The 18,428-nt window shown below is 42.2% G+C and overlaps 1 protein-coding gene and 1 long non-coding RNA gene across 10 annotated transcripts in view; one reads left to right on the top strand and one right to left on the bottom strand.

The window, feature by feature from the left end:
- Window positions 1–18,363, bottom strand: part of PFKFB2 (6-phosphofructo-2-kinase/fructose-2,6-biphosphatase 2) — a 36,116-nt gene extending 17,753 nt beyond the window's left edge. For 7 of the 9 annotated variants that reach the window (XM_082228347.1, XM_082228349.1, XM_082228351.1 and 4 more), the window contains exons 1-12: window positions 17,673–17,871; window positions 16,976–17,120; window positions 11,982–12,107; window positions 11,175–11,271; window positions 10,447–10,513; window positions 8,909–8,983; window positions 8,242–8,298; window positions 5,215–5,339; window positions 3,851–4,058; window positions 2,255–2,401; window positions 1,653–1,757; window positions 10–139 (exon numbers count right to left, since the gene is read on the bottom strand). In XM_082228347.1, coding sequence (XP_082084473.1) covers window positions 10–139; window positions 1,653–1,757; window positions 2,255–2,401; window positions 3,851–4,058; window positions 5,215–5,339; window positions 8,242–8,298; window positions 8,909–8,983; window positions 10,447–10,513; window positions 11,175–11,271; window positions 11,982–12,107; window positions 16,976–17,075 — 1,237 coding nt within the window. In that variant the 5' untranslated portion in view covers window positions 17,076–17,120; window positions 17,673–17,871. The other 2 variants (XM_082228345.1, XM_082228346.1) reach the window with 2 other exon arrangements.
- The window catches only part of LOC309535373, a 214,986-nt gene that overhangs the window by 187,006 nt on the left and 9,552 nt on the right, over window positions 1–18,428 (top strand). The window lies entirely within an intron of this gene.

The raw sequence follows: 18,428 nt of genomic DNA, 5'->3' as shown, positions 1-18,428 counted from the left end.
GCTCCTTACCTGCACTCTTATCAAGGAAATAGGCCAGTAAGCATCTCATAACTGCTTGATGAGAAATAACTAGAACATTGCCCTGACGCTCTAGCTCCATAATCACAGGTTCCAAGCGTTGGACCAAATCTTGGTAAGACTAGGAAACAAAAACAAATATTTACCAGAAACAAAAGGCACTCACCTGATTTTACAACCTCACAAGTTTCAAAGTGATCATAATTTATTTATTTTTTAAACCAGTCGTGGAATTCAATGTAGTACTAAGGAGGTTATTCCATTAGCGCAAGCAGAAATGCTGGCATTAATGGAACAATCTCCCCTCTGCTCCCCTATATACTGTTCCTGGGGTTCTTCTTACCCCCCCCCAGTGCAGATCTGGGGGAAGTGCAGGGGCACCATGGGGGGGGGACAGAGAGAGGGAGGAAGCCCTGTTACACTAGCTGAAGTCCTTGTTCCGGTTTTTGCTACTGGAACTGGGTGTTTGAATCTGCCCCCTAGCTGAGTTTGTTACAATTAGTTAATCAATCAATCAATCAATCAATCAATCAATCAATCACCATCATCTATTAGACTTATTTCTGACTCTTCCTTTAGAAACAACAAATGCCTTAAGTGGACCCTTGTGACAATTCTAAGTTATGACAGAATCACCCACAGTTAGAAGTAATTACTGTTTTAAAGATCAGCAGGTTTTCTTCCAAGTTATGAGAATAATCATAATGCCTGAAATCTATCCGACCATACTTAAGTAGAACTTAAGAGTATGCTGGAATTTTTATTTTTTTAAACTTAAATTTGATGATATGGAAAGAGACTACCTAGGGAAGTCACAATGAATTCAGATATTCACATTACAAAATTGAGTTCTAATAATAGGCCGATTCAGACAATATGGTAAACTATTATGGAAACAAGCTGCAGTGACCATCAGGCTCCCAGGCTCCCCTCTCTCCCTTCATCAGCACAGCTGCAAGGAGGGTTGGGGCAACTAACTAAAATGTTTTAAATGGTTCTAATTTTGGTTCCCCTGTTTCATTTTTGTTGGGTTGGGGTTGGTTGTTACTTTAATTGGGGTATAATTGTAAACTGTTTATTATTACTGTATTGTTGTTATTATTATTATTGGTTTTGATTTATTGGTTTGTTTGTTGCATGTAGAGGATATCTTGTTTTTTTAATGTTTGGCATTTTGTTGTGTTTTATATGCTGTAAACTGCCCAGAGTGGCTGGGGAAACCCAGCCAGATGGGCGGGATATAAACTAGTAGTAGCAGTAGTAGTAGTAGTATCCCTACTGTAACCACGGTTTGAATTTGGCTTGGTTCAAAGAATGTACAGTAAAGATTACCCACATTTTGCTAGTGTGGACAAAACAACAAGAAGCAGTTAATCAAAAACAAAAGCAAGCTTCTGATCTCCTCTTTACTACTGTTCTGGAAGAGAGGTGAGGAGGAGCTCACTTTGACTTGTTCCCATTATGTGATACAATGGTTTGTCTTAGCTTGTGGATCAGCTCAGTAAGAGTCCCTGTTGTAGTTTCCAGTTTTACTGTATTTGCAGTTGTATTAGCAGTTGATCACCGCCTGTCCCTTCAAAACTATAAAGTCAAAAGCAGTAATATTTTATTAATTGATGATAAAAGCTCCATACTTCCCCTCCAGGGTAGCGATAAAGGTATTTATCTTGATCCCGAAGTGCAAATTCTTCTGGATACTTCCTCTGAATTCCTTCATAGGTCATTTCTTCACATACTCCCTAGCAAAATAGGAATTAATTCCAGAAGATAAAAAGAAAATTTATCTGTATTCAGAAATTCCCCCTTTTAACGTATGTGACACCAGTTTGCATTCACTTACAAAAGAGTGAAAATAATTTCAGTGGATTATAGAAGGTTTTATCTCAAAACATGGAGGTTCCATAATTTTGATGACATTTATGATTGTAATCTCATGCCCACTAATTTAGGAGTAAACGCTACTGAATATGCCAGAACTTCCTTTGATTTAAATATTTGTTTGTCTGTTACGTTTTAACTGCACCCTTCCTCCTTGATAGGAGCTCAGGACATCATGCACTCAGACTAATTGTACTTTTTGAAAAATCTGGCTTACTTGCAATTTCTTGAAGTAAGTAAGTAAGTAAGTAAGTTTTATTTAGATTATCCTTACATCAAAACAAATCACTTGCAACACCCACCACTGTCTCCAACCCCCCCCCCCCCCAGTGTGTGGCTTTTCTGTAATTTTACTCACAGCATCAATCTCGTTCAGTATCTTCCACTGCTCATATGGGACTCCCAGGGCCTCTGCTGTCTGGATAGTTCTTTTCAATTGGCTAGTCCAGACCTTCAGATCCACAATCTCCTGTTCCTTGATGAACTTTTTCAATGCTTGTGCAAACTAGGATACAATACAATACAATACAATTGAGGTGCCTATGCAATTTTTGGCTTGTTGTCCTGGGGAAAGATTCCTCTTCTTTTATTAAGAAGATCAGAACACCAATCTAGGTCTGATGCTGCTCATAATGCTAGGGCAGGCAGCTACAAGGGCATGCAGAATCAAGACAGATGATGGGAGTCCTTGGAAAAGCACACTTTCCCAAAAGTATGTAAAAACACAGTTTGGTACAGAATTTGCCATATTTTGTTATATAGGATTGGAGCCAACCTTAATTTCATGCAGCCCACAAGAATGGGGTTTCACAAAAACAAAGAGAGATTTGCAGTGCAGCAAACTCCACCAAGTTTGTTGTGGTTTTTGTCCACCATTGGCTGTGGCAACCAACTGACTTTTCCTATGGGCTAATGACCTTTCATAGGAAAATATTTCCTCACTCCCGTTCTAGAAATAATATATCTGTGAAGACAAGTAAAAGTATACTTTTAACTTAAGTTTAGGAACCTATCCAATATGAATGATCACACACAACTCTATAAAATTAAATTGAAGAATGAGGCCTTCGACTTACAAAAAAATGATTAAATTGATACACACGCAATACAGTTGTAACTTGGATCCTGAATGCCCTGGAACTTGGAGGTTTTGGCTCCCAAATGCCGCAAGTCCAGAAATGATTGTTCTGGTTTCCAAATGTTCTTTTGGAACCTGAAAGGCTGACAGGGCTTCCATGGCTTCTGATTGGCTGCAGGAGCTTCCTGCAGCCAATCAGAAGCCGTGATTTGTAAGTCGAATGGACTTCCGGAACGAATTCCATTCGACTTCCAAGGTACGACTGTAGTTGTGTAACTTTCAGATATGTATGTTATACATGTTTTATCTCTTTTTAGCTACTGTTGATTTTAACCATCTTCTGCATGTTTTTAAATAATGAAGAAAACTGCTTTGAGGTTTCAAATGAATGAATGAAACATCTGCAGGTGTTTTCTCAGAAAGCCATTTAATAAATGGAACAATTTTACCAGCAGGAAACCTAGCAGGGTGATAAATTTAGGATTATGATTCTTTTCTTTGCAATTATTGGCTGCATTGGCACATCATGGTGCACCGTAAATCATGGCTTAACATGCACGAGCAAACTGCACCTTGTCCCCACTCACAGTAGGAGGAAACAAATCAAAATCCCTGGGCTAAGAGTTATGCCCAAAATGAAGGATTGATATTTGTCTAACTCCCAAACTACAACCCTTGGTTTGAAAGAAGGGCTCCTTATTTGATTCCTCCTGGTGCAAGGAAGGAGCATTCACGTTGAACCATTAAGTGTGGCTTACTGTAACTTGTGACTGTGCTTAGCACAAATGAAGGTGAATGTTGGCAGAAAATCTGACCCTCAACTTAGCTCTTAAAATGCCAATACAGAGAGCAACAAAACTTATGCATAGACCATACCTGCTTCCCTCGCGCTGACAGGCCTGAATCCCCACCAATCTTGCTAACCAGGTTGCACTCACTCTCACCATGTCTACAGAGATAGATGGTGCGTGGCTGAACATGGATATTCATAAGGTAATAGACAATTTTACTTTGGATGTAATCTTGGACTCTGTTGACAAGGAAGCGCTGCCCTACGTTGATCACTTTAATGAAAGAACGGTCTCTGGAATTCAGAAAACACCAGAAACATTATCAATATAGTAATTCAATATGTATTTTCTTCCGTATGTACATGTTTCACAACCTATAAGTGAATGTATACATATTAAGAGCTGCAGGTAAAGTTGGATCACTGAACTCATTTACAACAGCATATCCACAGGGATCACAAACTGCTGTGTAAATACAGGATACAGTGTGGTGTGAATTCCCCTCAGCTGGATTTGGAACTGGCTTAAAATTTATAAATTTCATCAGAGATCTGCCAGGGCCTTAAAAATAATCCTTCAGAGGCTTTTGTATAACATAGCCCAGTTTAAACCAAGAAACAGGGTTGGTGATGGAAAATATATAAATATGCATGGGGCAGTTGAAAACTCACTGCTCAGCTCAGAAATGATTTTCCGCATATGTGCAGAGAAATACCTACAGGAAATGATGTCGATTATGAGCTGGATAAATTCGTTTTCCAAACCAGGTAATTATGACACTGCCACTTACAGTAGCGACAGTGCAACTCTGCGAGCCAAACCAGACATGTTTGTGCTAAGGTGATGAATACTTAGTCTCTTAAGAGTGTCAGAAGCATATTTCAATGAAGCTACAAGGGGGAAAAAACACCCTTCTTTCTTTTTCCCCCAAAGTGTTTCCAGTTCTCAGTGATGGAGAACTTCCAACATGCAAGGATAGTGCTTAAAATTCTAAAAAGCAGAGAGGAATCCTAGAACATTCCCGAGAAACAAGAATGGATATTGGTATAAGAGATTGCTGTTTCTGCTACTATGGAGTGTGTTCTCGCATGTACTAAACAAGTGTGGGGAAAGAGGAAGTCAGCTCATTTGAACTTCCTCTCCCTGTTTTGGTTTAGAACAGGCATAGGCAAACTCTGCCCCCCCCCGATATTTTGGAACTACAACTCCCATCATCCCTAGCTAACAGGACCAGTGCTCAGGGATGATGGGAATTGTAGTCTCAAAACATCTGGAGAGCTGGAGTTTGCCTATGCCTGGTTTAGAACAACTGAATTTCTGATGTCTCAAACAATATCCTTGCAGAAATGCTGAAGTGTCACCACATGTAGTTCGCTTCTTGGCTTCATTTCCACCCCAAACACATACAACAACTTGAAAATCTCCCGACTCCTTTGTCCTGCCTCTTACTTGTCATAATTAACTGGATCAAGAGGCTGATAGGTGACTTTATAGCATTCTATTCGCTTTAGGAAATCATCCATCACATTCTCTCGGTTTCTCTCTGGGTAGTCAGGGCTGGAAACCTTCACTTCCTGATCAACAAAGAAAGTTGTTTCAAAAGTTAAGCAAACTTTATACATAAAAAGAAAAGAAAAAACACTAGTGAAACAAGTGTCTGACTGGCTGCTCCTGAAGCAGCATGGCTCCAACACACATGATCCCTAAGCTTCCAAACAAAAAGATACTGTTTAAATGTCTGCCTCATCCTGGCACAGAAACAAAGGACAATACTAAATGAATAGTGCATTATTTGCTTTGGGAATAGATAGACTGGGCTGCCCTTTCTATTACCTTTCCATGCATGCTGTTTGCAAGCTTGTGCCAAAAATATGTTCCAAGGTCAATAATTTGATGACTTAATTTTAGCTTCCAAAGTCTTACATAACTTATGTAAATACATCCATTAGCCTTAAGTTACCATACCTAAACAAACACTATTTTCTTCAAGCTCTGCATATAAGGATGTAGCCATTGCCAAAAGCTAATACTTACACATCCTACCCACCCACCCCATTGGAGTAAAATTATGGAGGGGGGAAGTATATGATACATATAAGCTTGATAAAACTACTTTTGAAATAGAAATAAGCAAACCCAATGATCACTAAGATGTTCTGGATTTATTTACTCACAAAGCCCGGAAATTCTTTAAAAAGTGTCTTATATGGGGTCAAACCACCATTCTGCTGATCTCTAAGGCCAGGCCAAAAATCCCTCCTCTACATTTGCAGGGCCATTTCTCCCAGCTGGGTTTACTTCAGATATTGCAGCCTGGCTGGTGGAAAAATAACCTCAAGTGGGGAAATAACCTCAAGTGTTGAACCCCCTTTTCCAGGTGAGGGAAAGGGGTTTCAACAGTCTACAACTGCAGATAGCTTTTGTCATTAAATCACATGCCATTTGAAAATTGGACTGATGAATCTGTAAAGACACACATTATCTTGTGTAACCTGACATCTAAGCATGACACTAAAATGCAGGTGTGCTGCTAGCAGGAAATGTAACTGCAGTGCTGATAGCCAATTTACATGGTTACTCTGGCAAAGACCAGGGTCACCCCATTGCAACAAGTGTACTACATAACGTGTGAAGGGCAAAATGTGATCATAAACATATGCAGACACATACCAGGGAACTCCAGCCACAGTATAGAGTGGCCCTTTTGAGAACTTGAAACAAGAGTCTTGGAACAGACAGTGTTGGCAACAGAACTGTCTAATACTGCAATATAAAAAACAAAACCACTGAATGGCCTTGGACAGCTCTCATCAGGGCTGGCCCAAAACATTTTGGCACCTGAGGTGAACCACAAAATGGCATCCCCCTCCCCACCAGGGAAGAACAAGGGAGAAAATGTAAAGATCTACATCAAGATCTACTGCCCCTATGGATTCTGCCACCTGAGATGGTAGCCTCGCTTTACCTCATGGATGAGCCAGCCCCAGCTCTCATTGAGAACTAAGAGGAGCTCTTCAATATGTGCCATTATTTTGTTTGATATTTTTCAAGTGGTGTTCAAACTGGACTGAATCCAGATTCAACCCTCAAGACCAGATTTCCAGGGAGCTGCAGGGAGAAGGAAGAACCCATGAAAATTGCTGCCTACACCCTTTTCCCTGGCAGAAGCATTCCCCTGAACAGAGTTCCTCTCACAGGAAGTCTACATCCAATCTGTAGTATGCCTTTTCTGTGATGAATATCCACACAACACCGCCAAACCAGCAGCAAGAACAAATGCTGCATGAAATGTGGAGCTGGTCTAAAACAGTGTTTTTCAACCTTTTTTGGGCAAAGGCACACTTGTTTCATGAAAAAAATCACGAGGCACACCACCACTGTGTGCGGAGAGGGAGATGTCAGAGCCCCGCTGCTCTCTATGGGGAATCGGATGAGAGCAGACCGCCTGTCCGCTCTCATCCGATCCCATCCGATCTGATCCCCACCCAGGACGGATGGGAAATAGGGTGGACACAGTCCGGCGCCCACCTAGTGGGTGAAAATTTGACTTTTTTTAAAAAAAAACCTTAGGCTTATTTTTACTCATGACAATATTTGTTAAAAATATTACATCTGCCTTTGAGAAGAGAGAGTATCATATTTTTATAATGTGGAAAAATAAACTCTACAGACATCCCAAATTGGCACACAGGTGCTTTAAAATAATATCCTCTCACAGGATAATTCCAAAGGGGTGCTTTGCTCCCACCCTGTTTACCCAATTATTCTTTAAACACACTGGACTGCATGAATGGGTATAAGACGAGAATACCTAAAAACAGTAAAATGTTTATTTTCTTAGGGAAAAAAAGAGGGATTCAAACTGATTGTGGTCACAACGTCCATCTGTTTAACCTTGAAGTCCCCCCCCCCCCGCGCGCTCTCCTTCCTCGGCGCCTCTCGCTCCCCGGAGAGGCCGCCCAGCGCGGGGCTCTCGCCGTCTGCCTGCCTGGCTGCCTGCGAGCTCGGCGGGCAGCGCCTCCGTCCGCAGCGCCCGCCTCGCGGCTCTCGAGTGGCGCTCGCCCGGGAGGACACGCCGGAGCCCGGGAGCTTCTTCCTCCGCCCCCCGGAGCCGGAGCGCCGCTTGGAGCGCCGAGGAAGGAGAGCGCGCCGGGGGGGGGGGACTTCAAGGTTAAACAGATGAGAGCCACGAGGCAGGCGCTGCGGATGGAGGCGCTGCCCGCCGAGCTCGCAGGCAGCCAGGCAGGCAGACGGCGAGAGCCCCGCGCTGGGCGGCCTCTACTTGCCGCCGCCGCGGCACACCAGGCAACATCTCGCGGCACACTAGTGTGCCGCGGAACACTGGTTGAAAAACACTGGTCTAAAACATCACAAAATGGTGGTCTCTTTCTAGCAATGCCGAACTAATGCCAGCTAAGTATTCTGTAACAAAGAAAATCTAAGTAGGCCAACCTCTGGAATATGTCAAATACTCACCAATATATTGGCAGCAATGACCTCTGGATCATCACAGACAGACTCCACAAAAAACACCTGCAAAAGGGTTGGGGGTTGGAGGAGGAAAGATGCTTATTAAATTCCAGGTCCTCTACAGGCTGCAGCCCCCTCAGCCTAATTTCAAAATGCCTTGGTATGCAATCAGTTCCCACCGCCCACTGGAATTCTCTGCCACCAGCAGGCAGATCACTAGGTAGAGAGGAAGGTTGGGGAGAGAAAAGGGAGGGTCAGAAAGAGAGGCAGAAAGGACGGTAGCAGAAGAGGAGAGGCAGAGGGAGGAAGTGAAATAAACAATGAAAGAGAGGAGGAGAGAGAAATGGGGTGGTCCAGCCACTTTTGCTCTGGCTTTACCCGATACGGGCCCACCACCTGAATGGGTTTTTACTTTCATTTAGATTTTGTATCTACAGCTGTCATCAGGCCCCTAAAATTTCTATTTCAGTAATAATAATTTAATAATCAGTAAGTCCTAATTTAGAAATTTAGATAATTCCTTCCCAATTAAAAAGAATCCAAAATGAGAGGTAACCTGCTTTGAGAACTTATATACACCCCCCACCCGCACCCACCCCTGCTCTAGCACACAATGATAGACAAGCTCATTTTTTAATTTGAACTGGGAACAAGCTTGTAATGAAGTCATCACCTTAAAAGAATTTTCTTTAGCAAAGGTCAAAATCATGTCCCGCCTCTCCCGAGTTGTGTTAGTTGCATCAAAGACCTTAAAGAGATAGACAAATGTGCCCATCAAACTTAGGTGTCCATGGAACATTAGAAGAATAGGCAGGTAACATACAAATACACACATGCCTAGACAGCTTTAAATCTCAGCTAAACATTTAATAATGGATTGAATTCAAGTCCGCCTCATAACAAAATCTCAAAGAACTCTACTGGACTCCACACCTTATTATTTTTAAATAGATAAGCTGGCAGAATCTCACTGCACATATGAAGCAGAACTTCCAGGTCTTAATTACAACTCAAACCACATACTGAAATCTTTATTACATTTTTATCTGCTGCCTCTCTGAGAGCCTAGGGTGACACAACAAATATAAACAGAGATAAAAACTGAAACTTAGGATAGATTGACATGGGGTAGTAAATGAGATTGGCGGGGACAAACGAGGAAGTTTTTTCCGGCTGTGGCTCCAATCTTTGGAACTTCTCACCTCTTGACACCTACAAGTCCAACACACACCAATCTTTTCAGAAAGCAGTATTTGGAGACAGCCTTAATTTTGAATTCAAACATTTCTTTACTGCCCTTCATTAAATTTGATGCTACGATGATTCACAACAATAAAGCAATGAACACGCTGAAACTGACCGCTAATAAAATATGAGAAACAGTGCTTAAAAAGCCTGGGGGAGTAAAAACATTTTGCCTGGTACCTAAAAGATTATGTTGTGGTTGGACAAGTCCCTATGGAGAGGGAAGTTCCATAACTAGGGCAGTCTAGCCAAGAAAAGTCCTCTCTGTAGTTGAAACAAACTTTACTTCAATTAATCAGTTTCTGATGGGAGAGGTACTCAGAGAAGGGCATTAGCAGATGATCTTTGAGTCCAAGCAAGAACATCAGGAAGAACTTTCTGACAGTAAGAGCTGTTCCACAGTGGAATGACCTCCCATGAGAGGTGGCGGATTTTCTTTCCTTGGAGGTTTTTAAGCAGAGGTTGGATGGCAATCTCTCATGTGTGATCTAGTTGAAATTCCTGCATTGCAGGGGGTTAGACTAAATGACCCTTGGGATCCCTTCCAACTCTACAATTCTATGATTCTATGTGTCTAAGAGCTTTCTCTTTCTTCTTCTTTTGCCGCAACGCTTTCCCCATGAAAACAGTTTTACTGCTGAAAACAGTTCCACAGAAAAACTGAATTGCTGTTTGTTCCAATTCACTGCTAAACAGCGGCTTTTCCTGGAGAAAAAGCCATGAGAAATTACATCCTGTTATTAGATACGAGTAGATGTATTCTGGGCTTGTGCCATAAACTCTAATTCATTTAGGGCCCACCTTGAGATCTTGGACACACCATTAGCCCAGACATACATTGTGAGGCCAATTCTTAATTTCCCCTGTATGTATTTACGTGATGGGAGTGGTGCTCTTGTGTCTCGGTCCCGCCTGTAGTGGGTCCCAAACCACCAGCTGAAGGCCAATAATCTTGTGTGCACTTACAGCTATCTGGCCAGACTCCTCCATGAGATAAACTTTCACATCTTCAAGGGCCACCAAGGCACATTGTCTGCAAGATAATCATCATCATTGAGTAGGATGGTTTAAACCAAAGACAACATCAAACCAAACCAAACTACAGTGGTACCTCTAGTTACGAACTTAATTCGTTCTGGAGGTCCGTTCTTAACCTGAAACTGTTCTTAACTACAGGCGTGCTTTCGCTAATGGGACCTCTTGCTGCTACTGTGCTGCTGGAACACAATTTCCTTTCTCATCCTGGGGCAAAGTTCTCAACTCGAAGTAACTCTTCCAGGTTAGTGGCGTTTGTAACCTGAGGTGTTTGTAACTCCAGGTACTACTGTACTGGATGTAGTGAGTCAGTGGAATATGTTATACAGCAATAGTGCAACCCACTGAATCAGATACTGTATGGGGGTGGCGAAATGGGATGGGCTGCCCCTGGTACAGCAGGATAGTTTCTTCACATGCCCCTCTCTACCCTACTATTCTGCCCTTCCTTTTATTTATTTATTTCCCATAGAGATAACTTACTAAAAGTTGAATGATATCTTGGCTTTTCTATCTTCAAAGGTTTAAAAATAACATCTCCCTGTGTTTTGAGGTTAATTTTAGTGAATTCCAAAACTAGCAACATAAATACTGAATTATGATTATCTGTTATTATTTAACAGTCACCCATATTTTGAGAGATGCTGGCATTAGCTTACTTTCGAATCCTCATGGCTTCTTCATTATCATGCCTGAAGAAATCATATGACTTGTACGATTGTACTGCTTCACGGCGGTAGACTCCTAAGTTAAATACTTCACAAAACGTAAATTCAGTTGTCAACATTCCATAATAAATAGTTTTACAGTACTAATAGCAGATGGAAATCTGGTATCTAAATGCCAGTCATCGAAATACCACTATTCATTCAGATTTTCACTTCACTCCCCTCCCCATGGGCCTCACTTAAAAAAGGAGATTAAGAAATTAAAAACATGGCATCAATGCATCTGCGATCTAAGTACAAATATTGCTGTTCTACATGAATACCTCTGTTAATATTTTTAACCTATAAATGAAGTAAGGAAAGTCTGGTTATTTCCATTTTCCAAATGGGGAAAACTGAGTCACAAACACTATGCTTATAAAGGCCCACCAACTTGTTGGGATTCTCAACCACCTAAAGACACTGGGGATCGTAATAAGAAACTTTTTTCAAAAAAAAAAACAGCTGAAATTAGACTTCTAAAACACCACTGAAACATATTTCTTTGCCTTGTACTGACACTGCCAAAAAGTAGAATACTGTGATACCATTGTTATTTAGCACTTGTTCAGAACAACCTTTCAATTATAGGAAGAAATAAAAAGATAACCGCATCTAGGCATAATCAATCAACCAGGACTGGATTAATGCAAGCTTCTAACTACCAACTTGCCCAGCCACTTGCAGATGATCAGAAACTATTTATTATTTTAACTGCGTAATAACTATTCTATCTCATGCATAGAAATATAGAAAAACCTTTTGTAGGCACTCCAATCCAGTTGAGGTAGCGAGTTAATTTCTTGGACACATAGGTCTTGCCTCTTGCAGGGAGGCCAATCATTACAATCAGAGTAGGGGAATTGGTCATATAAGAGGCCCATGCTGCAAAGAAAGCAAAGACAGAATAGGTGACTTCTACAAGACTGAAAAAGAAAAATGCTGGCAATAAGCCAAAGTAATGATGGCTTCCCACAACTCCTTCTGCCCATACATCTGCCATAGACAAGGACACCGTGTTCTGCTCTCATAATCAATCAGCGGACTATGGCATGGTTGTATCAGGTGTTTGCTAATGAAGAAGGCTAACCAAGCAAAAAATAGCCACTGACTATGTGCCTCAAACTGAGCGTGTCACTCAGTTAAAAATATTTTCCAATTAAGCTGTGGGCTTTTCAAGGTTAACAGAAAAAGGTCACACTCCCTCTTGAGAACACCAATGGAGCCAGCTTCCTTTTTGAACATGATGAATATAGATCTGAAAAAAATTAAACTGGTCTTATATTTGCTTTTTGTCTAAGATGCCGAATTTTCTAACATTCATGCTGCCCTCAAATGAATAGGAGCTGCGTATGATGCTTATCAAGAAATATATTATTTTTCTTCAGTGAAAGAATAGTCTGCAGTTCATGGCAGATACCTGTACATGATTTGTATTCGGTACAGCAATGATCAAAAGCCTAACAAAACAGATGTATGTGGAACCTGCAGACAAACCTTCCCAACACAATACTCTCTAGATGTCATTATTTTTAAATGCAAACTAAATAGAATTTCTCCCCATTTATAGCCCCAGCTTATGGAAGGACTAGTTTGGGGGTGGCTGCTGTAGCTACTACTCCAAGAAATCCTGGCTCCATTTCAGTCAACACCAACATTTTCAATTATTTTAGTGGATCCAGGATTAAATTGCATAACTGAACATTTTACCAATGTGTGGCCATATCCATCTCTGACAGATATGATATGAGAGAAACCTGAAGCTACTTCATTACTGGCTTGCCTGGATCTCTTGAAATAAGATGGAACCCCTAAGCCTACCAATTTTACTAATGAGATAAATTCTCCTCTCAAATGTAATCTGGCAATAACCTAAACAAAATTTCTTTTTTATCCCAAGGTTAAAGGAAGTAGATTGTAACATAAAAATGGGTACAACCCATTCTGCAAGCCGGGCTGAAATAGATGGAAGTTGCAGATGAAGAAATCTCTATTTTTATGCAACTTGCTTTGTTTTCAGTGGGGCATCAGCAAAAGAAGTTCACTGGGTCTAGTGTCAAAAATAAGGAGACATGTAAAGATGAGCTAGGTCTGTCTGAGAGAAAGAACAATTTTAATAGCTTATCTCTACAAGAGTTAAATCACATTTTAGCTTCGGTGTGACAGTCCTGAAAGTACAAAACCACAGACGACAACAATTTTCCAGATCAAAATTTTATGTTGAAGGAATTGGGCAACTTATGCTGAAAAAGCAGCCAGGCTTCCTCAAGCTGCTTTTTCAGCTCCAGATGTTTTTGGCCTACAACTCCCATGATCCCTAGCTAGCAGGACCACTGGTCAGGGATGATGGGAATTGTAGTCTCAAAACATCAGGAGGACTGAGTTTGAGGAAGCCTGCTCTACACTGATGTCTGCTCAAACTGTCAGTCTACCATGACTAAACCCTACTAAGGGCCTGTCTGGCCTTAATTTTCAAAGAATAGCATTGTGAGTTGGGTGTCTGTGTGTCAGTCTGGATTATATCCTTGGATTCCTTCCAGACCTGTGAGTCTATACCCAGTGAGGGTTACAATCTAGGAGAGGCTGCTGAACACGTCAGACAAAATTTCTATGTAAGATAATTGCTTTAGCTGGCTGCTTAAGTACTCTCATTGGCATGTTAAAGAGAATGAACAAGACTGCAATAGCTACAACTAACTGAAGGTGCTGTCCAGGGATGGAGGGTTGGCATTCTCTCCACTCCCCTCATCTGACTGGATGCCACTGTCATCTTAGGATGAAGAACAATAGTATGGTATGAGTGCTGTGTGTGTGTGTGTGTGTGTGTGTGTGTGTGTTTAGCTGGTGCTGAAAGCTAGATGTATCTGTTCTGTCCTGGATCTGAAGCTGAATTTTGGGCTTCCCTGAAAGCCTAATGGAGAAGCAAGATATGGTGTGGTGTTAATGCTATATGAGCCCCTCCATCCTATACTCATATTGTTGTTGTTGTTGTTGTTGTTTAGTCGTTTAGTCGTGTCCGACTCTTCGTGACCCCATGGACCAGAGCACGCCAGGCACTTCTGTCCTCCACTGCCTCCCGCAGTTTGATCAAACTCATGCTAGTGGCTTCAAGAACACCATCCAACCATCTCATTCTCTGTCGTCCCCTTCTCCTTGTGCCCTCCATCTTTCCCAACATCAGGGTCTTTTCCAGGGAGTCCTCTCTTCTCATGAGGTGGCCAAAGTATTGGAGCCTCAGCTTCACGATCTGTCCTTCCAGTGAGCACTCAGGGCTGATTTCCTTCAGAATGGAGAGGTTTGATCTTCTTGCAGTCCATGGGACTCTCAAGAGTCTCCTCCAGCACCATAATTCAAAAGCATCAATTCTTCGGCGATCAGCCTTCTTTATGGTCCAGCTCTCACTTCCATACATCACTACTGGGAAAACCATGGCTTTTACTATACGGACCTTTGTTGGCAAGGTGATGTCTCTGCTTTTTAAGATGTTGTCTAGGCTTGCCATCGCCTTTCTCCCAAGGAGCAGGCGTCTTTTAATTTCGTGACTGCTGTCACCATCTGCACTGATCATGGAGCCCAAGAAAGTAAAATCTCTCACTGCCTCCATTTCTTCCCCATCTATTTGCCAGGAGGTGATGGGCCCCGTGGCCATGATCTTCGTTTTTTTGATGTTGAGCTTCAGACCATATTTTGCGCTCTCCTCTTTCACCCTCATTAAAAGGTTCTTTAATTCCTCTTCACTTTCTGCCATCAAGGTTGTGTCATCTGCATATCTGAGGTTGTTGATATTTCTTCCGGCAATCTTAATTCCGGCTTGGGATTCATCCAGCCCAGCCTTTTGCATGATGAATTCTGCATATAAGTTAAATAAGCAGGGAGACAATATACAGCCTTGCCGTACTCCTTTCCCAATTTGGAACCAATCAGTTGTTCCATATCCAGTTCTAACTGTAGCTTCTTGTCCCACATAGAGATTTCGCAGGAGACAGATGAGGTGATCAGGCACTCCCATTTCTTTAAGAACTTGCCATAGTTTGCTGTGGTCAACACAGTCAAAGGCTTTTGCATAGTCAATGAAGCAGAAGTAGATGTCTTTCTGGAACTCTCTAGCTTTCTCCATAATCCAGCGCATGTTTGCAATTTGGTCTCTGGTTCCTCTGCCTCTTCTAAATCCAGCTTGCACTTCTGGGAGTTCTCGGTCCACATACTGCTTGAGCCTTCCTTGTAGAATTTTAAGCATAACCTTGCTAGCATGTGAAATGAGTGAAATTGTGCGGTAGTTGGAGCATTCTTTGGCACTGCCTTTCTTTGGGATTGGAATGTAGACTGATCTTCTCCAATCCTCTGGCCACTGCTGAGTTTTCCAAACTTGCTGGCATATTGAGTGTAGCACCTTAACAGCATCATCTTTTAAAATTTTAAACAGTTCAGCTGGAATACCATCACTTCCACTGGCTCATATTGTATATACCGGCAAGTGTAAATAAAACTAAAGGCACCACAGTCTGCTGACCTTCATTCCAAGGAAATGAAGCATTGAGTAAAGTGCAGGCACCCCCACAGTCTCTTGCTACTCAGAGACTGGGCTGGTGCACTACAGTAGTATAGGATTCAACCAATAAAGTAAGTCAGTGCCATTACAAAAATTTGAGGGATAGAGTTCAAGACAGAGAGTCCAAAAATTAAAATTAAAAAAAATTGTCATGTCAGCAAAAACAAATTGTATGCAGGCCACTGTACTAGAACTATTACAGGCAGTGCTTTTTTCCTTTAAATATGTTTAGGTGTACTCTCAATTTTGACTCAAGAAAATCACCATTTTATAGTTCAAATAGGGAAAAATAAAAAGAGTAAATGAACAAAAGTACAAAGATTCACAAAATGTTTAGGGTATACGTCCCCCCAGAAAAAAGCACTGATTACAGGAATATTGCAAGGACTACAGTCATACAGCCAGAGAGAAATATTTTGGAATGGGGTGCTGACCAGCAATTTCCTGGTGGTAGAGAGAGACTGGCAGTTGCATGTATATTTTCTGTAATTACAAGACTGCAAAAAGCCCTACCAGCGTAGAAGGAACTGAATGTAAGTTACCCTACTGGACTTCACATTCATTTACTTATCCACCCTCTTCCCAGAGGATCTAAAACAAATAATGAGTTCTAAGAATATAGGTTAAAGGATCCTGGTACTGAGGTTGTTTATTCTTCATTAGCAAACTATCTCATGACTCTGTGACAGTTGTAGGAAGTCTCCTAGAAACTTGGGTCCTACAGCATACAACTAACCCTTTGGCAGACATTCTAAAAGTATACAGCTATTCAAAGTGGGGGAAGTGGTAGTAGTTTAGTCACTTTAACAGAAATGACACAAGTAGCTGTGGGCCAGGCTGACAGTAATTTATATAAGATTAATCCCATTATCAATTCCTTTAAAGTATTTCTATTCCATTTTTTTTTTATTCTGCCTTTCACAGAACTTCACATATCAAAGTAACATGGTTCTCCCGCTTCTCTTTCCAGAGTTTTTCTCCTCCTCAGAACAACCCCTGTGAAACAGGTGAGGCTAAAAGAAAGCTTGTCGCTATATATAATTTAGCTTGGTCTCATAACATCAAGGGGTGTGCCCCAGGGAATAATTCATCCCTATGTTTAGCACTGTGATAAATCTGAAAGTTGGAGCACACCCACACACCACTTTTCTTTCAGTATTTATATATGTGCTGCCCAGCAAAGCAAAGCATCACAGATACTCACAGCACTTTTTCTCCGAGAATCGCTGATTTGAAGGTTTGTTTTCTTGGTTGCAACCGTTGCTGTTTACCTGCTCCGGTACTGGAGCTGCATCCCCTGACATTGCTGCAAGGCACACACTTCCTCACTTTTGATCGCCAGCCTTCTTCTGGAAAACCAAAGGACGAGTATTATGAAATGCCCAGCTCTCTGGCAGTAAAAGAATAACACGCACAAACAGCAATCTGTCCCTGATGTTCCTTCCAAGAGGGACTAAAGTGGGCAGGGAAAAGCAGAAGCTACATTGAAGTTGCTAATCAAGGTCAAGAGATACTCATCGTACTATTTTCAAGGATGGCACAAACCCCATAAAGAAGGAAAGTAGGAAAAGGTGTCATTCTCCCTGAAGAGACCTTTACAACCAGGAAATGGGTATTTGCACCCTATATAATCCTTAGCATCCTTCATTTGACAATTACATCATCTTTCTCTTTCTCTCTTTTTTGCAGAATTCCAGTTGCTAAAGACCTTTCTAGACTAGAGAACATTACAGTGACCAGCCCAAAGCCATCAGCAACACACACCGGCGATCTCAGACATGTAGCCGCGAATAACTGTTGACGAGGATTTATATCTGGAGTTAGAGCCCTCCTGTCAGTTCAGCAGCTGGAGCCTCAGAATCAAGCTCAAAGAGCCTTTCCTCCCGCCGGGCCCAACACACCTGCAGAATTTAGCACGCCGTCGCCGGGGACAGCAAGTCCAGCGTCCTGAGCACAGAACGGGAGCCGGTCCGGCAGCTCCAAAGCAGAAATGCAGATTGAGAAAGAGCCCGCCCCCACCTGCCTGCCCCCAAAGGCCAGTGAAGCCAGGGCACTGCAGTGCATCCGAAACCTCAGCAGCAGGTATCCAGGTGCATCCTATTTTACCTTCCAGACGCCGAGAGGGAAAAGGAGGCCGGCTCTGCGAAGATGCGGAAATGAAAACGGCCAACCGGCAGCGCCGGCTACGAGGTGCAAATTCAGTAAGTGACGCAAAGAAACGCAGAAAGAGGGAAACGGAAAAAAACAGTGGCAAAAGGAGGGTTATGGTACACTTGCGTATGATCACAAGGGTATTTCTCAAGGGTGGTGTTGTATTTAACGATGTGCATGAAATTACATAAGCCCTGTACATCCATCATATTTCTTGGGTGTTGCATCACACTCAATGCGTGCACACGTTCGCGGACTGAGTTTGAAAAGCAACCCGTCCACGACACGTAACCGCGGGCAGGAAACTTATCCAGAGGGCTGGTGGCACTTATAATGGGCCAAATGTAATGCAGCAAACGGTTCGGGACCCACGCCTCAAACGCATGTGCAAAGAGGCTCCGCGTAGCAGCGGCTCCTGTTACAAAACAATGTGAGGGAAAGGGAGCGCAGAAAGCCGCCGCCGCCGCGACTAGGCATCTTAAGCCTCCGGGCTCAGAGCCTCCCCT

Source organism: Podarcis vaucheri, assembly GCF_965113315.1.
Source record: "Podarcis vaucheri genome assembly, chromosome: 6".
Lineage (NCBI taxonomy): Eukaryota > Metazoa > Chordata > Lepidosauria > Squamata > Lacertidae > Podarcis > Podarcis vaucheri.
This window is presented reverse-complemented; position numbering and strand designations above follow the sequence as displayed.